General features: G+C 30.1%; 1 protein-coding gene across 3 annotated transcripts in view; it reads right to left on the reverse strand.

The window, feature by feature from the left end:
- The window catches only part of LOC142319063 (agrin-like), a 968658-nt gene that overhangs the window by 878173 nt on the left and 63228 nt on the right, over positions 1-27257 (reverse strand). For all 3 annotated transcript variants that reach the window (XM_075355916.1, XM_075355919.1, XM_075355917.1), the window contains exon 3: positions 4126-4161. In XM_075355916.1, coding sequence (XP_075212031.1) covers positions 4126-4161 — 36 coding nt within the window. The remainder of the gene's footprint in view (positions 1-4125; positions 4162-27257) is intronic.

A 27257-nucleotide genomic window follows, 5' to 3' on the forward strand; every position in this document is an offset into this window, starting at 1 on the left:
AGCATTTTGTAACTAGGTATCAGAGATGAAGAGTATTGACGGTTATAAAGCTGTTGTGTTTTTTTAAGAATATATAAGTAGCGATATTCGATATTAAACAGACAAAATCCACTAGATTTTTTAAGTTTAGAAATAAACCTTCTATCAATAAAAATACCGGTTGTACCAAAACTTTTCGTAATCGAAAGAAAAATATCAATAAAATTTTGTTTATTTTTCGAAAGAAAAAGTAATCGAAAGAAATTTTTCGTTTCGAGAACATCTGTAGAAGAATGAGAATGCTTTTTCATTTTTTTTAGCCACCGGAACCATCGTTAGGTATTGCTCTAGAAGAACAGATGAAATGGACATTTTTGTAGCGTGTGAAAATGCCGTACCTGACCGAGTTCGAACCCGGGACCTCGAAATGAAAAGCCGAGATACTATCACTCGCGTCACGGAGGCTGACATTATCTAGTACTTAGTAGACTGCAACCTAAAAGTTACGTTTATACGGATTTGAAAACTAGATCATGGTTACTGTTGTTTTTTGGTGGTAGGATTTCAATTAACCCACGTCTCAGGAATGGTTGACCTGAGGCTGAACAAGACTACGCTTAATTTACATTTATACATATAATCCTCATTCATCTTCTGAAGTGGTATTACTTCAGTGGTATACCGTGGTTTCGGGGGCTAAAACATAAAAAGAAAGAAGATTGCAATCTATTATCTGAAAAATCCAGTGTTTCTATCTGAAATATTCAGTGTTGCTAAAAAGAAGTAATACATTTATTTATTTAAATAAATAATAGAATAAATAACTTTTATTATATTTATTTAAATTTATTTATTTTTTATTTAAAGGTTCAAAATTTGAACAATGTTTTCCTTTTACTCTTTTCCCAGAAGTCATTCATTAAAATTCATTCTCAGCAAATAAATTATAAAAATGTTGTTTTTGTAATATAACGGAAGGAATTTTGTAAAATGCATCCTTAACAGTTTTATACCAATAGAAAGATAAAACATTTCCTAGGAAATTGTTTAAAATTTTAGTCTTGTTTATTAAAAATTTTAAAAGCAGGTTTAATTTTCTCTTATTTCTTTTTTTTTAAAGTTTTTTAAACTTAGGGAGTGAGTAAATAACAATTTTTTTTTCAAGAATAGGTTGGCCCAATGCTATATACATCGGGTTAAAAGTAGTAAAAATTACTAAAATATCAACGATAGAATAGTTTACATGACGCATTAGAAAGCAAGCTATCTGATAGTTTTAAGTCCTTTTTAAAGTTTCGTTAAACCACGTTATAGCGCAGGTGTATTAAACCCGAACAAACTTCTATCAGAGTGATAGCAAACTGAGCTTTTTAAAAATAATTGAAGCAAAAATTGTTTTAATTAAGTAACGAAGCAGACAGGTAACATAAAATACTGTAAATGTATCTTAGTAACGTACAAACGGAACTTATGTATAAATACATAAAAAATGCACGTTATGAAAATGAAATAAATCATCCATGAAAATTGTAGTACATAAAATTTTCTATTAAATTAGCGATTTATCTGATACCTCGAAAACAGTTTGCTCAGCCTTTATAATAGAATTCCGGAAAAAAGAATCAGTCAATTTTCTGAATTTTATACGTGGAATCTGATTAAGATAACTGAAAATATATTACTTGAAACTGGCTATGTATTCAATAACACACTTTTTAAAATCATCTTCAACGTTTAATAAAAACACTTATATGAGCCATTAAAAGCCGATTTCAATTTCTTTTAAGATAATATAAGACAATCTGAACACATATACCAAGAGATACTGTGATATATACTTTTTTATAATATTTCATATTTAATAGTATTTGTTTAAAACATGACATTAACACGAATTTTTAAATTAAAATTACAACTGATACTGGTAACGTATTGAGTGATTTTCCTGGCTATTAATAATAATAATATTAAAAGAGTAAGAAAAAAAAACAGAATATATATTACTTTTTCTTTTGAATTAGGGAATAAATTTAAAGAAATTTTTATAGAAAAATATTCATATACAGGTGAATCTTAATTAATTTGCTTAACTAACATTTTCTCTATATCTATCAACCCCTCCCAATAAACGTTAAAACAAGAACGTAAACATTTTCAAAAAAACTATTCTGTTTAAGGTCCGAGGTTTATAATTTTGTGAAGTAGAAGACATTTTGATATCCCTATATTTGATGTCTAAAATAACAAAAAGGTTTTGAAAAATATTTAAAACGAAAGGAGATAGAACACATGAACAAAAAATATACATTTTAATTTTAAGAGGTGGGAGTTGATTTTTGGAAAAAAAATTTGATTATTTACAAATACACTGCAGCTTTTTTTAAATAAATTTTATCTAAATTGTCTGTGAAGAAAATCAAAATTGTTTTTTTCGCGATATCCCCCCTCTAATTCTTGACGAATTTTGACAAAAATATGATCAATCCCCCATGTTTAGAAACATTCGAGCCGAATTGAAAAAATAAATTCGATTTGGTCACGCCTAACTAAGATACTGTGTGCGTAAACATATAAATATACAGTGACATCATTTTATCGTGTACGTCATAATACTAAACACTTATACTTCCATGATGGACTATAATACAAAGATACAGTAGAGCCACCCTTAACCGAACCTCTCTTAACTGAGATGATCGGCTGCCGTAGTCGAGTAGCATCTTGGCATTTCATCCGGCGATTGCGGGTTCGAATCCCGCTTAGGCATGGCATCTTTTCACTATTCTTCAAATCATTCATTAAATCCATAATTAACCTCAGGTCCAAAAAGTCTGAAGTACAGTGAAACTAAAAAATTAACTGAGATACCGTTTACACCATGTACGAATTTTATTATAACTTATTACTGAAAATTATTCGTTGTATGTAATTACTATTGCGTAGTAACTAGTATTGCGCATTTACAGCGCGTAGCAGTAAAGCAGGACAATAGAACAATAATACTCTTTGGTTTCTGTTACCTACTATACGCATAAAAATCGGTATATATTTTGTGAGTGTATATCAGCTGTATTGTGATACAGAGTAGTATGTTGTGTTGCTTACTTGTATGACAATAGGTGCTAATGAAATTTCCAGTGACGAAGACGAACCAACTGATGAAAATCAAAAAGTTAGCCATAACGAAGGGACTATATTTCTCACAAAAGCGTTCCAATATTTATAATAACGAAACGATGTTCATCTTCTTCACTTAACGGTAATACGAAACTGACGTGAACGTGCTGCTATGAACCGTGTTTCTCAGTTAAGATAAAAGAAGACAGACGTTTTGGTTAAAATTTTAAGTTTATGTAAGACAATGCGAGAGCAATTTGTGACTATTTATTTTATTGTAATAAATACGAGTAGAGTAAAATAAAATAATAATATTGTTATAATAATTTTTAATTCTTGGCTTATTCTGCTATCAATTCGATTTTAATATGAATTGTTGCCCGAATGTAAGAACGAAACTTATGTTCTCTGTTAGCCGCGGATTCCGTTACCCAAACGGCAACACTCCCAATTACCTCGGTTAAGAGAGGCCCTATTGTACTTACATTTGATTTGGTACATGGAATGTAATTATCCGCAACTGGTAATGTTTAGAGCAAGTGTTGGAACTAACTGTTCACCATTTTCCTGATAGCTGTCCGAACCCTTCGCACCATATTTATTTATATGAATTCTATTAATCCTAATGTACTACAAAGGATGTTAAAAATATGGTTCGAAGGCTTCCGAACTGTTTTCAGGAAAAAATTGGACATTTCTACACTTGCTGCAAGACATACCAGTTGTATATAGATACATTACGTAATCATATCAGATATGAGTAACTCTGTGTAATGTATAGTCTTTAATGCAATTATAGTGTATAGCATCATGATGCGCACGATAAAATTATTTGACTGTTTGTTACGTAATAAAAATATACATTTTTTAACTTATAATCATTTCGGTAGTGTACATTTTTATAGAACTTTTTTCAAATTATGATCCACATTAAAGGACATTTTACAATTTAAAATAAATTTTATTTTTAATTACTCATATATATTCTGTTAATATGGAAAACAATAATTGATCACATGAAATACTTACCTTCAAGAAGCTGTGGTCTTGGTTTGTAGGTGACATCTGTAAAAATAAATAAATAAATTACAATGTAGAAAAAAAACGATAAAATATTTAAAATAAAATATTATAATATTATATTCCTAGCATATCTATCAACAGTAGTTTAGTCGTACTAAAAAAATCCAAATAATGTATTTTGCATTAAAAAAATATTTTTTTCATTTTACTTCACTTTAGGTAGACAAAAACTCTTACAGTGAAAAGGTACGATTTACAATGAAAATTTTCGATAGAGAGTTCCTATCAAATAAGACATCACATAAAAATCAGAATTTACTATCTTCAGACAATTAGGGAGAATTACATACTAAAATGAATGCACATAGAAACGTACGTAATTATACATACTTATCATCCCAATTTCAAATATGATTTTATTATAAGTGTTATTGCCATAAGTATTATTACCATTTTAACATTTAATAAAATTTAACAGTTCAAAGAGGTTTTAAACGTTTTCAAGTTCTTAGCCTATGATCAAATTACGACGCCGGGATTTTATTTAACAATAAAGTGTGCAGCATTTTTTGACACCAAAATGGTTTCTTTTGTAAAAAATCATAAATTGTATAACAAACTGACAATAGTAATATATGTGTAAAATATTAAATAAATATTAGTAAATATTCTATTTTATACACACACACACACACACACACACACACACACACACACATATATATATATATATATAAAATATAATATTTACTGTTATTATGTCAATTAAAAACGACAATTAATTTTGTAAAAGTGTTTAAGTCGTAAATTTATCAAAATGAAAATAATTTCTAACAAAGAATTTAATTTTAGAGGTGATGAGTTCTTTATTTTGTTTTACAAAAGACAAATTTCAACGATAAAAATACTAAGACCAGAACAGTATATATGTGTGTATTTGTGTTGTGTGTGCGCGCGCGCGGGTGTGTATGTGTATGTGTGAGCAAACTCATATGAGTTCAGTTTGTTTGGATGTGGTTGACAAAAGTAATATAATTAATCTTAAGAGGAAAAAAGACAAAATAACAAGGTTTTTAATCTAAAAATAAAGTGGCTTTTCACATATAACAAAGCACTAGATTTATTTTCTTTTTATTTATTTTTATTTTTTTTTTTTGTATTTTACATGAAACAGAAATGGCCAAAATTGTCTTATACATTAGTTGTAACAATAGTAAGTGTATCGCAAATAAATACAGTGAACCAGAGTTAACATTACTAATGACACAAGTTTTCTATTTATATTTTTAATTAAATCGCCTTCGTAGTCGGTGCGAGTTACAAAACGCAATTCCTGTTAAAACTAGTAGATAGCTTGGCCAAACGAATGAGCGTATACGTAATGGTAAAGAGAAGTAGAGGAAACATTGGAAGTGTAAATCTTCAGTGTTTTCTGCGTAGGTTTATATGTGTGAGTTTAGTGTATGTGCACTCTTGTACCCACAATTCCTCCAATAACACTAACGGCCCATTCATTCTACTACAAAAGGCTACACCATTCCCACTGTGTTAATATATACTGTGAGAGATGCGAAATATATACTAAGCAACAATGTATATTGTTATTGATTTTCCTGCATGCTATTTTACGTGCAAATACAAAGCGAAATAAAACATAATTCGTAGGAATATACCATTACTTTAAAGTGTCATGTGTAATCATTTATTTATAATATCATTAAAATAATTAATCATCCACAACATTGCACTCTATACAAGTAATTAGTCATTTCAAAATTATATAAAAAAAGGTTACATTAAGTTTTCAAACCACATATTAAGCAGATATATATATATATAATTTTTACGTGAACCAGTTTTTGATTCGTGTTACTCAATTTACCACTATATCTACTATGGTAGATATAGTGATAAATTATGTGTTACTTCTACCATGTATTTAGTTTAATGAAATTTTCAATAACTAAATAACCAATGAATATTTTATTATTTCTAAATTTTCTCTATAATCCCTTAAAATGCGATTAACATGTTAGAAAATTTATCAGTAGAATAAAAATTTATTCAATTTTAATTATTTTATTCATATTTTAATTATTATCATATAAACATTGTAAAATAATATATATATATATATATATATATATACTATCCAGTATGTTTAATGTAACCAGGGAACGGAGCCTCCTGGATCTTCGACGCGTTCGTTATCCTCATGGTTGTGAGAAATTTTCGCATTTATATTCACATTACCAGCTTCAAGTCGCTGATCTCTTTCCTCTTTGCTATCTTGTTCTCGTGAAATCCGGCAACGCTTAATAGTAATAAATCGTGCTAAATTCGATCTCTTCTTAGAAGACATATTGAAAAAGACTGAAAAAACTACATGGAAGGAAGAAGAAGAAAAATTAATAATGAAAAGGGATGTTATATAGAATAAAAGAAAAGAGAAGAGGAAACGTCGAAGAAGGAAGAATACAGACTTTAGAAATACTTGAAAAAAACTTGATTACAAAAGACATAATAGTATTAACTCTAGTAGTGTGAATATTACGTATTTCACAGATATTCGTTAGAGGAAAATGAAAGAGTCTTTTTACTTCATTGTATTTCTGTTGTCGTGGTGATAAAAATATAATGTAATAAAAACATTAATCTTTGATATTTTAATAATGAATATATTTAATTCACAACATCACTCCGAAGGCGGTTATGGCCTCGATCTGTGGCTTAAATCTTCCTAGGATAAACATGAATGAATCCTGAAAATTTGAAAGCAATCGGTCGGATGGTTCTCACGAAATGTTGTTGCAATAAACAAAATGACAAACGTTTGCATTTATACTAGTAAATATATATATATATATAATGACGAATAGTAATAACACCACAATGTAATATTAGCTAGTATTTAATTATTAGATTATTTTACAAAAAAAATTGGAATTTACTTGAAATTAGAAAAATGGTCGGCTTATGCCCGCGGCGAAAATATTACATGGTTTTTACATGATCATTACATGATTTTGCAAAATGTTTTTGTCAACTGTAACTAAATAACGTTCATGAATTTGGCGTACTAACAATAAACAACAAAAACTTTTAAAAAGTTTCAAAATCCTAAACATTTTTAGTTGTTTCTTGAGTTGTGATTTTTACATAGCACTAACCCTAATTTTTTCCTTTTTTATTTCCGAAACATAAATGTAATTACTTCCTTGTACGAAGTAAAGGAAGTACTGTGATCTCGACAAAATTTAGGGTTTTCAGATTTCAACGTAAATATCAATTTTGACCATATCTGAATCCATTTTGATAAGTTTCGGCGTGACGTCTAGTCTTAGGCGTTCGCTGTATGTGCGTATTTATTTCGCATAACTCAAAAACGATTAGCCATAGTATGTTGACATTTTGGATTTAGGACTATTGTAACATATAGTTGTGCACCTTTCCTTTTTATTGACATCAACTGAACCGAAAGTGTCCAGAAAACTCAAAATTCAAAATATTTTGATTTTGGAATTTTTTCTTAACTGCAGTAATAAGCCCTCAGTGAGAGCTTTTCAACGATATATCATAAGTGGTACTATTTTCATTGCTTCTAGCGTTATAATCAAATAAAATTTTAATTAATGAAATATTTTATCTTACAACAGGAAGGCGCAGCGGTTCGAATCAGACTTAATCTCCCTTTTTTTAACGTTTTTTTTTTGTTTTAATTTAAATATATTGATTTATTAATAATTACTAACCTCTGATTGTAAAAATATTTTTACGATTAGTAAAAAAAAAATATGAAAAAATATCAAAAGTTATTAATGAAATTTTTATGGGAAAGATAATAAGTTAAAAAAGTAATTAAAATAAAATAAAATATCCTATTAGATTAATTATAAATAAATCACATAAATTATAAGATAAAAAAATTAGTAACATTAAAGTTCATAATGTTTATTTAAATATAAACATCGAAAGTAATGTTAAAATTAATACAATAGATACAAAATAAACCTACAAATAAATAATTCACACTTCAGAATTTTCTATTGAAAGTTATTTTGACCACATATTTACTTACACATTGAACGGGTTGGGGATAAAACATATATTATATACATAAATATATATTTTTTTAATTAGTCTTAATAATATTAAAAAATTATCCACAGAGAATATTATTTCCGTAAAATTAGATTATTAATTACATTTTAAATAGATTGATGGGATGACTTTTTAAATGGTTCGATAATTTAATAAAAAATGACAATCGAAGCATAAGAGCCTTTCTCATAAGCAGAAGCATTTTGTTGAATTAAACGAAAAGAGATCTGTTGTCTGGTTTGGTGGATATTGTTATTTTTTAACAGTAAGTGGACTATTCTTGCTAATTTATAAATATAAACACAAGAATAAATTGATCCTTGACATCTTAAAAACTCGTACTAACGTTTTGAGGGAACCCCAAGTGATTGTATTATACTTCAGACTAGAATATATATAAGCATAATAAATGTAATATGGTGAAAAGCATAACATTTTATTAACGTGCTTTAAAACAAAATAATACGGTTTGATTTTATTTCAAAAGAAATCAATTTGAGCATCCCATGAAAACTTGTCACCTAATAAACACTAGAGATTTCGCTTTGTGGACAACAGAAATATTATCGTTATTATTAATAGCAGTTGTATCCAGATAATTATCAGAGTTTAGTCTACCTGAAAATTACAACGCAACGGTTTTATCCATGTTTAAAATTAAGTGGTTACAATCTTTTCAGTAAATAATTTTTTTACTGCTATCGTAGATTTTTTCAGCTCATTCTAAAAACAATTATTAAATATAGATACAATTTTGACATTTGCAAAAAGGACTATAATAAACCGTTAAAGATTTTGAGGCAGTCATTTATAATGAATAAGAAAAAGAAGGAACCGAGAACACTTCCCTGAGTTAATACGCGTTCTACAGTTTTAAGTGAGAATTTTATATGACAGTTCTTATTAAAAGATGAAATTTAAACTACTTATTTACGGTCGGTAAGGTATGACTTTAACCAATTATAAGCAGCTCCTCTAATAATATAGCTGCTACATTTTTTATCAGTAAAAATCTGCCGTAAATCGAATGTTTTATTGAGATCTCAAAAAATTTAAAATGAAAATTTTTATTATCTACTCACTTAAAATATCACAATGTAAAAATATCTTTTAAAAATTTAGAAATGGCTGTTTCAGTAGACAATTTTTTTCGTAAAAACCACGCTGAATTTTTTTCTATATATTACGTACGATTTTTAAGAAATTATAATAGTAGATTTTAAAAATTTTCTTAAATACTTTAGAAAATATGTACAACAATGAAACTGGCCAAATAATATTATTAAGACAAATAAAGGAATTAAACCCTTGAATTTAGTAATAAAGTATTGCAAAATTAGCATAACGGGTAACCAAAGACACTTAAATAAATGGAAAAGTAAATATACATACATAATATATTTGTACATAGTAAATAATAATTGTAAAATATTTGTACGCAGTAAATATCCGGATAAAGTAATGCATACAAAGAGCTATACGTAGCATATGCTAAAGAAGAAAGTTATTAATAAGTACAGGAAATGTATTAAACCTGTTGAATTAGTTAAATATGTTTCTACCACCTGTTCTGCTTTATCTAAGAGTTATATAAACAACTTGCTAAACTTATGTATAATCAACTGGTCAATAAAAAATGTTGGTTTCGCGATGAGTTTACATTGCCTTACTGATTATGCATTGATCTTTCAATAAGTATGATGGAGTACTATAGGATCGACCAGTTATAACAATTAGGACCACTGCCAAAAAGCAGACCGGATATCTTACTGATTGATGAGAACAATAAGAACATCATTACAGTTGTTATTACAATTTCTTTGGAAAATATCATCAAGTAAACAGGATTTAAAAAAAAAATTAAACATTAAGTAAGTGTGATACAGATGAACGATATTAGACGCTTGAATTAAATTAGAACACTTGCAATTGTGATATCTGCAGAGAATGTACTGTAAAAGACATTATAAACAAAATCTATTTAATTTAAGATTTTCTCGGAGGTTACAGAACAATGAAAAAATAACAATAATATCAAAGACTAACAGTCAAAATTATTTTACAATAATATATAGTTCAATTGAAAACGAGTTAATTTCCCTTGTACAAGAACATGGGAATATACATGAAAAATTTACATAATTGTTACCAGTTTTATTAGGTAATTAAAACGAACGATAATAATAATTTATATGTTAAATATTTTGTACGAAATTACTAATTAAATATAATTTATGTACTTAAAAGTAATACAAACCATAGGCAGATAATTCAAAGGACAGTATATTATATTATACTAACTGGTTTTAATTTATGTTCTGAAAAATAATATAAAAACTAGCTTATAAACAAAACTAGAAAAAACGTAATTAATTAAGTGAACATACATTTTATTTTCGGACTTTTAAGTGAACATACATTTTATTTTCGGACTTATTTTCCTTCATCAAATAAAAAAGATTATTTTTTATTAATATATTCGTTTTACATGAAGGAAAAGGAAAAAATTTAATTTTTTTTCTTTTATTCAAACTTTGCAGTTTTAAAGGTGAAATAATTTTTAATAGTTTGATTACTTTTAACTTTACCTTAAACTCTAGTCTTATATATATATATATATATATATATATATATATATATATTAATCTTTTCATACGTATTCAAAAGATAAATGACGTCGCTGTTATTTCGGATCGCTCGATTTTTGATGACTTACGTCAAGCTATTCTAATAAATAATATTTCCAAAAGTAAATAATATAAGGATAAATATAATCACAGATTAATAATTACTGCTCTACACCGGGAAAATACAATTATTAAAAATAATCGTAACAACGCAATTTCTAATAAAGAAAATATTGGAACGTAATAAAACATATTTTAAACCTAAAAACTGAGGTAAATAATATAATCTTTATTTTTGTTTCTGTATGTGTATAAACGTAAATAAGAAGTTCAATTTATTCTTAAAAGGTTTTTTATCGTACAACTGTTATTTTATAATGTTGCTGTCTATGTTTTTTTGTTACCTTTCATGACATTATAGTCTAGAACTAAACAGTAAGAAGGAAATTAATGTAATCAATAAAACAAAAAAAAAGGGTTTTTTGCAGTTCTCATCGTTTCATTACCCAGGACGCCAAAAAAAAAAAAAAAAAAAAATTATAATTTTCGTATATACGTTCGTATTTACATGTGTTAGCTTGTTAAAAACTTCTTAATTTTTGACTGGATAAACCGGTATTGATGAAATTTCGTACAGAGACTCGCGTATATGGGGCAGTTTGTCGGTAAATTTGGAATCATTATCTTTAAGAGGTTGAATAGATAGTTTTCTGTGGTAAATTTACTTAAAATTTTCCAACTTAAACTTTATATTAAGCACACTACATGCATGCATGTTTAACTTAACATTTAAAAAGAAATTCCCCAAAATTTGCACTTCCCCAAAAATCGAAAAAAAAATTATTTTATTTATTGCATATTTTTTAACTGATTTTTTATGTCTTCCTAGGCGTAGTAGCAGTGCAACTGATCCACAAAAAAAAAACACATTTGGAGTGGGGAAGCCGATAAAAGTTTAAAAAAAGAATATATATATATATATATATTTTTTTTTTTTGTTTTCGTGTATAATTTTTCCACTATGTAACAATAAATCACCAATGCCAGGAAAGTATAACAACTTTGTTATCAGCTATTCTTATTGAATTTTTATGTTAAAACACTTAATTAATAAAGATTTGTTTAAAATTTACAGTGAAAGTAGTAATAGACATGGTTTTCAACTTTATTATTATTATGCTATTACATATAAGTCTTCATTTTATAGCGAAAATGGACAGTAACTAGCGCAAACATGACATTTCACTCAACCAATGTAAATATCAGATTTATTACTTTATTATTTGTAAAATAACTCGCTTCCTACTGTTGTCTAACTTTGTTTTGTTTCTGTTTTTACTTGACAATGAGAAGAGCTAAGTTTGCAACTTCCGGTCGTAAGAACCTCATCATTTGAATTTATTTGCATTGTTTCTTAATCTATTTTTATAATAAAAATATAATTTTCCTTAGATATATTATGAAAGTGTAGTCTTGTATAGTTTCATTCCTGAAATGTGCGATTAATTGAAACCCAACCACCGAAATACATCAATGTTCACGATCTAGTATTCAAATCCGTATAAAAGTAACGCCTTTACTAGGATTTGAACCTTAGAACTTTCGACTTCGAAATCAGCTGATTTGCAATTACGAGTTCACCATTAGACCATTCCGTTGGTTTACTACTATGCTTAGGAAGAAAAAAAAATTGGTTAAAAATATGCAATAAACTAAAAGATAGAATTTTTCGATTTTTGGGGAAGGAGGAATTTTGGGACAAACATATTTTAAAATGAAAAGTTAAGCATGAAGCACGTACTAAGTTTAATATAAAATTTATGATTGCAAAATTTTGACAAAATTTACCCCAAAAAACTATCTATCCCACTTCGTAGAGATAATGACGCCAATATTTTACCATAAAATTATCCAATATACACGAGTCTATGTACAAAATTTCATCATAACCGGTTTATTCACTCAAAAGTTAGTAAACTTCAAAGACAGTTTCATAGGTACAATAGATACTTTCATAGGTACATACAAACATTACCCTCCCCATTTATTTTATTTTCTTTGGAGTTCGTGGATCATGAAACGTCAATAATAAAAAAAATAGCCCATTTTTTAATTGATTTATATACTTACTTTCTTGCAGCATAGCTCAGAGCTATTATCTCAGAAATTATAAGGACCTTTGTAAATTATACTGAGGAAAATACTATATATATTTTTTTCTAAGATTAGATTTTTTAATTATTCATTACTACTTAAATTAATTTTATAAAGCAATAAACTAAAATAATTACAGTTGTGTAGACTATATATAGATCTAATAATATATATTAAAAAATATCTAAGTTAAGTCACACATAGTCGGTCAGCACTTTTGATGTCAATTCACATTAAAACTTTTGATAGAAAACGGAGTGTAATCTGAATGAACACAAATACTTTTTCAATTAAACATCAAAGCGTTTTATTCAAAACTAATCCGTTAGACAGTGGATTTAAAATTTTCTCAATCAAATGAACCTACTTCTAACTCCACCACCATCATCATCATCACGTTAACAAATTAAATTGAAAGAATTTTTTTGGAACTAAAAAAAAAATTGTTCTCCAAAATTATGGATTGCGAACTGAATCCATTGCAAATTATAATAAACAAATTTAACAGGAAAATTTTAATAAAATATAGAAACGAATTTCATGTCAAAAAAATTATTATTTCTTATGTAATAGTTTTCGTTTAAAGGAAATAACATTAAATATTTTCGATTTTGTAAAATCATAAACCAATGCCAAGTAAAAACAATTCTTATTTTATGGTTTTTTTTTTTTTTTTTTTTTTATTCGCTAAGATTGAAAAATAGAACACAAAAATAATGTATAATTATTGCATTGCAACTAATGTAAACGTTTTAATCAAAAGAAAAACTATGAGCAAATTAAATTGTTTATTACGCAAACAAATCCCCAAATTTGACTAGAACATATGCAAACTTAGAACATAGCTTAGCCCATGCAAACATAAATTTGTTAAAAAAAGACTCCTCTGTCTCCAATAACTTACGGTAATTCACTAAAGACGCGTTAAAACATTATAAAAATTTCTAACACGCGTAAGAAATGAAAAAAAAAATAAATTCATTTGAGATTATATAATATTTAATTCAGAGAATGAATCGGCAACTGGTAGTTCTCGTGTAAAGTCGTATATAAAGCACGGGTCGGTGTCAAACAGAAAACAAACCCGACATAAACCGATCAGGGGCAATATAGTATTTAATGTTACAGACAGCGATAAACAGCGCAAAGTGTGCTGGGTTTGCGTAGACATAACGTACTTCAATCCCACTTATCAACTGATTTATACCATCGAATCGTTTTCTATACTTACCAATGTGGGAAACCAAGGTGGAAATCATTCGGAAGGACGCAGTTAAGCTGCCACCTTCATAATTTTGTATGGCATAAACGATACAATGCGGCTATACGAATTGATCGAAATATTAGTCGGAGAATGCGACTAAAATATTAGAGTATTCAGCCCTGAACAACTACATATTGTTTCAAAGGATGTGGCAGCCTATATAAAAAGATAAACTGAGTTTGTGACTGAATACCAACGGATTGGCCACACCTTCACCAGGAAGGATGAAAGAGCCGTTCGTATCGTACTGAAGAACCTACATTTCTCTGTTCCAAATGAGCTTATCAGAGAAGAGACTCATGGTCATACATTCGTAGCATAGTCAACGCAAGGCACCGAATTACAAAAGTGCCATTATCAACTTTCTTCGTTAATCTTCAGACAAGAGATAATAACAAGGAGGTAATTGGGTAAAAATATTTTGCCAATTGTGGGGTTGTTATTGAGGTCTCCAAATGATCTACAGGACTGGCACAGTTAATGAGCTGTCAAGAGTAGAGATATACGAGAAATAACTATATGCGGCCATCTCATGAATGAAAGGTGGTGAAGGACATAGAACTGCTGAATGCACTAAAAAATAGGAACACTCTAGCTAGTTGGGCGCTATGCCAGTGTAACCATCGAGCAAATTTCCAGGGATGTAGAGGAAGAGAAAACAGAGACAAACGGTACATCGGCTAGGAGAATTACTACTCCTACTAGAAACTTTCTTCAATTTGGATGATACCACCTACTAATGTGAACATCGTTAGGTAGGAATACGAGTGGTAATCGGACACATATTCCTCAACTCGTCCAAGATCTTACGTTGCGGTTGTTGATTCAGAATACCTCTGTGGACAAGCTAGGTGGTAAGCTAATGTGCAATATAGAATTCCTCGTGCAACAAATAGGAAACCTAATAGGACTACTACACAAAGTAATAAACAAATTCTGTTATGGCTAGGTTCCTGAGAATTGCAACGTGGAATATTAATGGACTAACAGGTCGGAGAGAAGAACTAGAAGCTTTGTTGCTTCGTGAACCGAAAACATTGTCTTGTTTTCGGAAACACATTTTACTGATTGAAGGTTCCTTTTTTTATCTACGAAATTATTTTTTTCTTATCCGAAATTATTTTATCTACTCTACCAATCATCCCGATGACAGAACACACGGAGGTATCGCGGTCATAATAACAGACGTCATAAGACATCATCAGCTATCGGAGTACAGAATATATCACATTCAGGCAAGCTCAGTAAAGATCCAGGATTGGCTTGGACCGCTTAGAGTGTCTGCAGTACACTGTCCTCCTCGAACTATGACAAAAGTTGCCTCTTTTTGTGGTTTTTACTGATCATGTTCACGTTTCATTTTTGGCGCCGATTAGAACGCTAACAATTGTCTTTGAGAATATCGAATAATTTCAGAGGCAGAGCTATAAAAGAATGCGTTATTATCATGTAGCGATGCAGCCTACCTTCTGACCACTGGATCCAAACAAGATCCTTGGTTTGTTAATACTTTTTCATATCTTCAAGGATTTTGCGGTCATACACCGAAGTTGATAACGAAGATTCGATATCTGATCACTCAGTTGTTTTACGCATTAACAGTCCGTTAGTAATTAAGAAGGTGGGTCATTAGTACTCCATAACTATAGGACAGGCTGGGATTCATATTGCAGCTGGATTGAGGACGAGGTGGTAGTGCCTATTCGGTTTAGATGCTCTGATGACATGAATAACGTAACGCATGCAGTCTTGATCTCACCCTTGCAGGCGCCGGTGGCTGGTTGGTGATTGACACCGGAGGTTGTATGTGAGGACTGAAGGAAAACAGGCCACCCGAGATGAGTGATATTCCTTACTGCTACGAAAAGGAAGGCCAGGGGAAGATGCTAACGTTACAGGAGAGCAGAGGATAAGACTTTTATAAACAGGAGCACCCGTAGTTTGAAACGGTTATTAAAAATCTCTAAGAATGAAACATTTAAGTGTTATCTTGAAATCCTATCACTTAACGTAAAGATGATTACTATTTATAGAAGGACATGAGGAACTTTCGACTATCGCCAGCCTCACATCGTCCATTGAAAAATCTGATCTGTTGGACTACTAGTGAGAAGGAAATGGCTGAAATATTTACCTAAGTGATATCTTTCAACCGCTTGAAATACAAATCCCTCGTAAGGAAGAAATCGTTGAATTTATAAATAGCTCAATCCCTATGATTTTTCCTTTTAATCCTTTCTCTACATCTGAAAGGCAAGTGATCAGGAAAAAAATAGCTCAGAGAAGAGCTCTGGCTTCAGTTTAATTACAAACAAAATCGTCTTTTTGCTAATTTTCAAAGCCTAATAAACTGAAAGTCTTTGCCCCCACATAAAAAATTAATAATTGTAAATTTAAACAGTGTTCAGCTATACAAAGACTGTATTAAACACTTTTATTTTCAAGCAATCACCAGCAGAAATATTAGTCATATGATAAATATAATAATTCTTTATTTTATTGTAGTACTTAACTAAAGATAAATCTAGTTATAAGTAAATTGATGTAAGATATATTAATTTATAAATTAATTTAATACAGCTCTAAAATTAAGTAGTTAAATAAAAGTTATAACGCTGCAAATAACTTTTATAATAAAATTTAACTTCTTGTATACAAATGCATAGATAAGAGTTTATCATTATGTAAAAATCAATAAGTAATTAAAAAAAATTTGCCTGTATCGACTTTACAGAAAGAAATTTCAATCAAGTCCCTTTAATTCATACAAAAGAATTTGTAATGCAAAATTAAGTTTCATTTGAGTTTTGAAAATTAAACTTTCCAAAAATTTTGTAATAATTTTTAGCAATCAAATAAACCAAATAGATATATAAAAACTATTTCCAAAAAAAAAAAAATGATTTCGTCAATAATGGTTGTACTGCTGGTACCTGCTTGGTTAAAATTGGTACCCAGTTATGATCTGGAAAATTTATAACGAGTCAGCTCTAACAAAATATCACCTCAATAATTAATGATACGTAAGAAAAAAATTAACTACAGAATGTTTTTTTTCCTAAATAAGCAAACATTTTTCTTTTCAATGAAAGAGATTCTCAACTCAGTGCTTATCAGCTTTGATTTTAAGTACGTCTAAGAAAATTTCACAGACTTCAATGATTTTTTGTTTTATTCTTGTAGAAATAAGTCTGCTGAGCTAGTATTTTTTCTCTAACTGCCTTTTACATACAGGAGTCATTATTATCGTTAGACTACCGATATTATTTAAAAAAAAGAAAATATTATAAAAGGAAATTAACAATCAATTACAAACCAAGTCAGTCTCAAAAGTAGTGTTATACAATAATAATATTCAATTATTTAAGTATTTCTCCCTCTATGAACCATAAGATCTTGCCGATATTGAGGGGGCTTGAGTTCTCAGTGATACAGAGTTGCTGGACCGAAGGTGTAACCATATCGGAGAGGTATCTATTCTAAAAGAGAGCCAAAGTAACCATTTCTGAAAGAAGGCTTTCAGTAGTTGTTAGGGGCGTAGGGCAGGAAGACTTAAATGGCCATATCAACATCACTCAATCTTCTGAGTACTGCGCAGCTGAAAACAATGGAAACCTACAGTTGTTTTTTTTCCAAGAATATGTAGCGCTCTACATTTTCATATTACAAAGATGGAAGCGCCTTCTTTTAAAATATACCGAAGGTAAACTAGCCCCCGTTCGGATCTCCGGGTGGGGACTACTAAGGAAGGGGTCACCAGAAAATTAAAAAAAATATTTTATGAGTCGGAGCATGGAATGTTAGAAGTCAGTTAAAAAGTTGGTGGGTTAGAAGATTTAAACAGGGAAATGGATAAGTTAAATATAGATGTAATAGGAATTAGCGAGGTTCAGTGGGAAAAGGAAAACGACTTTTGGTCAGGTGATTTTAGAATAATTAACTCAGCTTCAAATAAAGGGCAGCCAGGAGTAGGTTTCGTAATGAACAAGAAGAGAGGGAAGAGAGTAAGGTATTTCAAGGTGCATAGTGATACAATCATTGTAATAAAGATAAAATCAAAACCTAAGCCTACAACGATTGTTAGCGTCTATATGCCTACAAGTGCTCATGATGATGATGAGTTAAGAGTGTTGCAAAAAATTATAATTTAGTAATTGCCAACAGTCAGTTTAGAAATCATAATAGAAAGATATACACATAGAAAAAGCCAGGTGATTCTGCAAGATATCAAAGAAATTATATCATGATTGGGCAAAGATTTAGAAATCAACTCGTCGACTACAAAGCTTATCCTGGAGCAGACACTGTTAGCGACATAATTCAGTGATAATGAAATGTAGATTGGGGTTTAAAAACCTGAAGAAAACGTGTCTATACATCGGTGTAATTTAGAGAAGCATGTGGAAGAGGAGGTAAAGAAGATTATTGAGGAGGATATCGCAAGAGATCTGAGTAAAAAAAAGGTAAAGTAGAAAATAGTGAAGATGAATGGGAAAATTTTAAAAAGGAAATTCTTAAATCAGCAGAAGCGATCTTAGGCGGAACAAAGAGAACTGGTAGAAAACCTTGGATATCAAAGGATATATTGGAACTGATGGATGAACGTATATAGTATAAAAATGCTGGTGATGGACAAAGTAATAGGAACTATTTACAATTAAGAAATACTGTAAACAGGAAGTGCAAATTAACGAAATAAGTGTGGATTAAAGAAATTAAAGAGAAATGTTCAGAAGTGGAAAGAGAAATGATCAGTGGTAAAATAGACGGAGAACACAGGAAAGTTAATGAGATTTTTGTGGTACATAAATTGAGATCTAATAATGTGTTAAACGAAGTTGGCACACCGATTTATAAAACGAAAGAAAAAGTTGATAAATTGGTAGAATATATTGAACGGTTATACTGAGGAAATGAATTAGAAACTGATGTTATAAAGAATAAGAAGAGGTCGAAGAGGATGAAAAGGGAGATACAATACTGAGATCTGAATTTAAGAAAGCATTAAAAGAGTTAAATGGAAGAAAGGCTCCTGGGATAGACTAAATACCAGCAGATTACTGCGCAGTGCAGGTGAGAAAGCTTTAGATAGATTATAAATGCTGGTTGCAATATTTACCAAAAAGAAGAAGTACTGTCAGACTTAAAAAAAAAGTGTTATTTTCATGATACCAAAGAAAGCAGAATCAGATAAACGTGAAGGATAGAGAACAATTAGTTGGTTCTGTACAGAAGTATTGAGATGAGAGGGGAAGAAGTGTTAGGAGAAGACCAATTTGATTTCAGGAAAAGTACAGTGACAAGGGAAGCAATTTTAGCACTCAGATTAATAGTAGAAAGAAGATTAAAGAAAACCAAACCAACATACTTGGACTTAGAAAAGGCAATCGTTAACGTAGACTGGAATAAAATGTTCTGCATTTTAAAAAATGTAGGATCAAGTGTAGATATAGAAGAACAATTGCTAACATTTACAGGAACCAAACTGCAACAGTAATAATCGAAGAACATAAGAAAGAAACTGTAATAAAAAAGGGAGTCCGACAAGGATATTCTCAATCCACCTGTTACTTTTCAATATTTACATAGAGCTGGCAGTTGTGAATAATGTTAAGGAACAATTTAGACCCGGAGTAACAGTGTAAAGTCAAAGATGTTACGATTTGCTGATGATACAGTAATTCTTCTGGAGAGTAAAAAATCTTTAGAAGAAGCAATGAAAGGCACGGATGAATTCCTACTCAAGAATTACCGAATAAAAATAAACAAGAACAAAACGAAAGTAATGAAATGTAGTAGAAGTAATGTAGATGGACCACTGGATACAAAAATAGGAATAGAAAAGATTACTGAGGTGAAGAATTTTGTTATTTGGAAGATAGAATTAAAAAAGATGGACGAAACAGGAGCGATATAAAATGCCAAATAGCACAGGCAAAACGAGCTTTCAAACAAAAATATAATTTTCTTACTTCAAAATTTAATTTAAATATCAGGAAACATTTTTGAAAGTATATGTTTGGAGCGTAGCTTTATATGAAAGTGAAACTTGGACGATCGGAGTACTGAGAAGAAAAGATTAGAAGAATGATAAAAAAGATTAGAATGAAGAGGTGTTGCGGCAAACTGATGAAGAGAAAAGCATTTGGAAAAATATACTTAAAAGAAGAGATAAACTTATAGCCACATACGAGTATTAAGGTATCCTGGAATAGTCGCTTTAATATTGGAGGGACAAGTAGATAGGAAAAATTGTGCAGGTAAGCAACGTTTGGAATATGAAAAACAAATCGTTAGGAATGTAGGATGTACCAAAATGAAAAGACTGGCACTAGATAGAGGGAATCTTGTAGAGCTGCAAAAAACCAGTCGAATGACTGAAGATAAAAAAAAATTCATGTTTAATGTGTACGAGTCTTTAATTATGTGCTAACAAAAAAACTTTACTAATTAATTTACTTTTTAGTGAGTTTTTAATAATCTGTTTTGTGTGAGTGCGCGTGCGCGCGCGTGATTATATAAATGTTTAGTTAATTTTGTTTTCCAAATAATATTTGTAATATATAAGAAAACAAACAATTTCATTTTCTACTTTACAGTAGTATATCGTGAAAATTTCATAAATTTATTTATTTGACAGCAATAGATCTAAGTTTTGCCCTAAATAACCTTTTCTGTCAGTTAAACTACGTAAACCATAAACTTGATTAAATAAATGTAATTTTTTTTAAATAAAGTTAAATGAAGTTATTGTAGTAAGTTTCTCAAGCATGTAGTTTCGTTTCTCTTCACTGGTTTACATGTTTATTTCATTGTTCAGTAAACTAATTGCAGACTCGTTTAATAGATAATCTAAGGATTCACTGTTAACTAACTGCAATTAGTATAACCAACGTTGTGAGTGAGTAATCTATCTGCTCCAAAAACACCTGCTAACTCAAAAAGTTTCTCGCGTAAGGAACATTTAATCCGGTAAAGACTAGTCCCATAGGCTTACTTCCTGCAATCTTGAACTTTCTCAGTAAGAAAGCAGTAAAAAAGATGTAAAGATCGGAGTTTTGCTCGAGGTAAAACGATTTTAAAGCGATTTGACGTGTCTAACAGCTCACAATAAAAGGAAGAAAAGTAGATTTAAGCCTACTATCTCCTTAATTAAATTTCATCTTGTTTTCTTACAAGTTTTGAATTAAATAATGTAAGTTCGTGCTATAGTGTTATAAAACCGAATTATAAAAGCTTAAAATAGTAAAACTATTTTTAAGCAGTTTGTGAAAGTAAATCAGGGAAAAAAACAAATTTAATAATTCTTGTCAGGCAAATAATTAAAATATTCTATGGTCCAGAATAAACCAGTGTAAACTGCAACTCTTGAAAATCATATCGTATCAATTCACGGAAGAGCGAGTTGAAATCGAAAGGGTGTAAATTGCGGATAAATGCAAGCAACCGATGAAAGGAACGTTAATAAATAAGCCTCAAATTATTTAAACAACTCTCATTCCACACTGTTAACATTAATTGGTGGCTTATGGCATATTAATCGCTTCCACTCAAAACTCCAACATCTCATTCTTAAAAAAGAATATCTATTGAGTCAATAAATCATTAATATTCGTTTTCGTTTTCCTATTGAAAAATTTCGCAATTCCCTTTAAGTTCCAGAAAAGAAAACACTAGTATTTTCTTCAAGTTCTATAATGGATTATATTGAAATTAAAAGTTTTATACAAAAATTGATCAGTTGTACGACTGGAATTTTACGGCTTTAATCCTTAGTTACAAATATGAGAGTTTGTTACTCTTATAAATAAGTTGTTTAAATATATACGATAATATAACATAAATATGGTCTATTTTACATTTATGCATGTGTATTATATATTTACAAAATTGTATTATAAATTTTTAAAAAATTAAGTGATTAAAATCTTTTTAACCAGAATACACCCAGTTACAAGTTTGCATAACATAATATATGAATTTAAAAAAGCCGGTTAACAGTTTCATACCTTTCCTGGTATTGCTCTTGACTAATTTTTAATTAAAAAAACGCTATAGAATTTTAAATATAACGATTTAATTATGTAGTATTTAGAGTTCAATTGGAATAAAGATAAAAATAATTCGGTCTAATTTGACTCCCTTGATAAAATTATGTTTATACCTTTAAAATTATACGGAATCAAAGGTATAATTGAGAAAAATGTTTTTTAAATTCTTAGTAAATAATTCTGCGCCCCAGTTAACCTGAGCCCTCTTCACCGAGTGACTTGTGATAGTGAAAATTATACTGTATTTAAAGCATAATTGGTAAAACAAGTGGCGTAAAGTAGATTTTAACGTTTTCTCAACTGCTATCTTATAAAATAATTTTAATTACAGTTGCAACTTTAAAAACAGATAAAATATAAGAAATAATAAAATTTAAAAAAAATTAATTCTCAGATCAGGTCTCGTTGGATACCTTTTTTTATAAAGTTCACATGTAGTAATTATTTACATCACTTATTAGGCCCGTATTGGTGTAGTGGTATTCAACAAAAAAAAAAGTTTAGAGTGAATATGATACATGTATAAATATTTTACTGTAATATCCTCTTGTTCCATGGGGGTCTAAAATCAGGTCAAACTTCCAATTCTGTCCTGATATATACGTATATATCAGGACATATATATATATATATATATATATATATATATATATACACGAGTAAATATAAGTATATCAAACAATTTTTAGCTAAATGTGTTTGTCAAATTTAAACTTTTTTTGGTCAATTGAATTTTGATATAAAGGAAAAAAATTTTAAGAAATAGTGTTATATGTCAACTTTCCCTAAATCTGATTTAAAACTTAAAACTTTGGAATTATTAATAATAATTTAATATCATGTTAAAATTAAATTTTCTACAATCACTGTACAAATAGTAAAGATTCAAAAATGGGGAAAGCTTTTAATTTTGTAATTTTGAAACCCTTTTTTAATTTTGTATAAAGTTTGATGCTATCAATACTCCAAATATGGGAAATTTTTGAAGAATTTATGTTGAGCCGGTTCGAAGATATTAATTAAAATAAAAGCTAATCCATGTACGTAGGTACAGAAACCTACAATTTCCGAAAATTTTTTTATAACATTTTATTTTTTTTTATTAAGCAGATTTTGAAACGTAAAAATTTGCAAAATCATAACTTTTTTAATCAGTGAAATGTGTAAAATAGCCAATAAAATTGGTTATATATTTAATGCAGTAAAATTTTAATTTTTCAATTCATTCAGATTTAAATTCATTTCGTAAAACATTTTTATTATATTTCATATTGTTTTAATCATATGAAATTGCGTAGTAATTCATAATTAAAATACTCTTTCATTCTGCTTACAGGATTATTATACTAATGTACTTGTACAAAGATGCATAAATTCTCATTATTTTCATTCCAACGTAAGCGTTTTCTGATGTCCTATTTCAAATGAGATGCTTTTTTGACTATTTTGTGGTTTATCATTATTGCATTATTTTAACTAGTTTACTACAACAGGTATAAGAGTAATTGTCTCACATGGATATTTAGTTTATGACGTTATTCCCGAATTTAAAAAAATACTTACTATTTTGAGCTGGGAAAAAATTTATAAAATTCGGTAAATCATTTGATGAAAATAAAGTTTTAATTAGTGAATTTAAAAATTTTAATTATAAAATTAGTGGATTCTCATTTGACCGTGGGGAATGCTTATTTTTCACTAGTTATATACTTGCAAAGAAAAACAGGATTAGTGGAAAGAAAGGATTAGTGGATTAAAAACATATAGATATTGCTTTTTTTAATCCTTGAAACTGTCAGTTATGCATCGTTTTTTATACAAAATCAAGTCACTGGCTGGCTATACGGTGACTTAACAAGATCATTACTATAGATAATTTAACTTTTTTTTTTTTTTTTTTGCTGCAATGTTAAATTTACAACTGGTCCTAATTTAACGGAACCATAAGTAAATTTGAATAAAAAAAATGACATACGGAGAGAGATTTTGCTTGAAATTCCTCAAACAAATATATAAGTGTACATATAATACACAGTATACATAAATATACAATAAATATAAACAAATGTATACAAACATGGGTCAAAGAAACATTGATAAAGTTCAGAACATGGAAATCAAACAAAACACAATAAAAACCAAACGCAGATTTATTAATCGCACAAATATTAACTAATCAATCATAAAAACAGTGAAATAGTGAAACAAACCAAAGAATCAACAAACGTAAGTGGCGAAACGAAATGAAGAATTTTAACGATGCACACACCCTAGATGATTCATGCTGATTCATCTCAATTTTTACAGAAATTACAGATCTAATGTAGGCAGTCACTTTAGTCGCCTTACATCTTTGCTGTTAACCATGAAGTTAACCGCGAGCCAGTTCACATGTCTGTAATGGTTAATTTTGTATCTTATACCAAATCGCTGTATCTCCTCTCGAACGGTTTGCAATCCCAGGTAATCGTGTGTATATTAGTGTTTTATTGCAAACCATGACGTTTCTCTTATATTTCTCAATAGTTTGTTTTGTAAATTGCCGTGCAATTTACAAAACAAACAGTTGGATTCGGTAGGTCCAAATCGGCTTCAGGACTGCTGAATGCAGCAATTGCTTGTTAGGTAATGATAATTTCTGGCACGAGTGGTAGCGTCTCGGCCTTTTATCCGGATTTCTGGGTTCAAATCCTGGTCAGGCATGGCATTTTCACACGCTAAAAAATATTCATCTCATCTTCTCAAGTAATACCTAACGGTGGACCCGGAGGTTGAACAAAGAAAAAAAAAGGTAATGATATTTCTGACCTCTTGACTAACAACCAGTACATCTCTCACAACCTTATGTTAAACTGCATCCTTTTTCCATGATCCTTTTCTGACATGTCCATCATTTTCTGACATGAATCCTCCACGTCAGATGGCGATCCAGATGCAGACCTAGTATCGCACGCTGTTAGTACGCGGGATGAAATTGCCATTAAGTTGAACTAAAGATCAGTAACCCCTCCTCATCGCAAAAGTAACATGCGTAGACTTAGCCGTATTAACAACCTTTATCTTTCACTTAGCTAGTTATTTGTTAATTAGATCGAATACAGTTTGCAGTTTAGCCGAAGCTACGATAGAGTTAGCGTCCAAAGCTAGGTTCGCCAATTCATCGGCAAACGATGCAACTATGATGTTCACTTTAGTCGGGAGATCCGATTGTTTTTCTTTCAGGAATTCGAATACAGAACCCGTCGCAGGGCTGGCCCTAAGTGTCATCCGATTCAGAATCAACTGCTTCACAAGTCTTGATTCTATCTTATTTGGAAAACCATCCTTCGAAGTAGTTATGTAAGATTAAGTAAAACGTTTGAGGAAGACTTCTTTTCAATTTATGGACGAAGCAAGAAAGGCCTGCTGGAAAAAAAAAAAAAACAGACGTTCAATACATCTGCTCTTCTAGGCATTTGCTAATAACTTTGACACTCGTGTGTTTGCTCGATTGTTGAATAGACATACTGATGCCTAACTGAAGATCAGGAAAAATACGCCGTTCCTCCAAAATTGGCCTAAGCCTCAGAAAAACTAATCTTGTAAATACCTTCGATAGAATAGGTAACAGGCTTATCGGCCTGTATGAGGCTACATCATGGGTCAGCTACTTGGTTTCGGGACCATTACCGTCTGTGATACCTTCCACTCCGTCAGGAAGCTCGTAGTTCAAAGAATGGCATTAAAGAGATGTGTTATACACTGGATGGCCTTGAATGGAAGCATAAAATGCATTTTATTCGTTATCAAGTCGTACTGGGAAGCTTTCTTTGAATTTTTTCTTGTCTTGAGATTATTCGCAGAACCTCTGCTGATGAAAAACGTTCTAGAGGAAAACACATAGGAATTGGGCTATTCAGGAATTCGATTATTTCTTCCTCACCTAACTGTCATATGTCAAAAGGCTGAAATATCTTTTTAAGATGCCTTGCCAATACGTCATCTCTCTTTCTATCGCTTCGAACCCACGACCCATCCAACGTTTTTAAAGGTGGGAATGATGGTGTTCGTCAATTAAAGTACATCGTGACCTTCCATAGCGAGTAATAATCATCCTTTTTCAAAGATGAAAGATTCTCAATGATGTTTCTAATCGTTTCGTTTTTAATATACCTCAGCAGCCGTTTTAATCTACAAATGGTCCTGTTCAAAGATGTTCTATCCTTATGTCTTCTGTAATATTTCCATCTCCTTCTAAGTCTTTTCTTGGTAGAAATAAGATTCATAATCTTCCTTGGGTAAGTACTGCCTCATTGTCCTCCATGTCTATCATCTGGTGTTGACCGCCAAGCTGCCAATCAAGCTTCATCATTGAAGTCAAGTAATGCGTCGCAGTATCTATACTAGAATTACTTTTCAAACGAACAGGCACATTTAACTTACCCTCAATCCAGCTTTCATAGGAGTCCCAGTCGGTTCTGTTATTAAACTATATATATATAAAAATCGATGTTTGTTTGTCTGTCTGTTCCAACCTAACTCGAGATCTACCGGAAAGATTTGTCTAAAATTTTGTACACCTACACTTTGAAGCCCTGCGGTGAAGATAGGGTAATTTTTTTAGACCTCCGACATAACGGTTGCGAGTTATCGGAGCTACTTTTTTTCCATTTTGACAACATTGGATTCATTTGTTCGCATGGTTTAAAAGTTAAATTTCACGTGATTTTAGTTTGTTTTTTCAATTCGTTGCGGATTCGAATTCCAATTTTGACGACACTTAACGATTATGATAATAGCAAATTACTCTTTTGTAGATTCTTTATGTTGCTGGTAGGAGATTTAAATCAGAAGTGGCAGAGAAAATAGGTTTTTACAATGGCCGAGTCGTATGAAATTATTTTTAACGAAGGCTAACAATTTTTTTCATACGATTTGGCGTTATTGAGTTATACGTGTAAA

Source organism: Lycorma delicatula, chromosome 2 (genome assembly GCF_047948215.1).
Source record: "Lycorma delicatula isolate Av1 chromosome 2, ASM4794821v1, whole genome shotgun sequence".
Classification (NCBI taxonomy): Eukaryota; Metazoa; Arthropoda; class Insecta; order Hemiptera; family Fulgoridae; genus Lycorma; species Lycorma delicatula.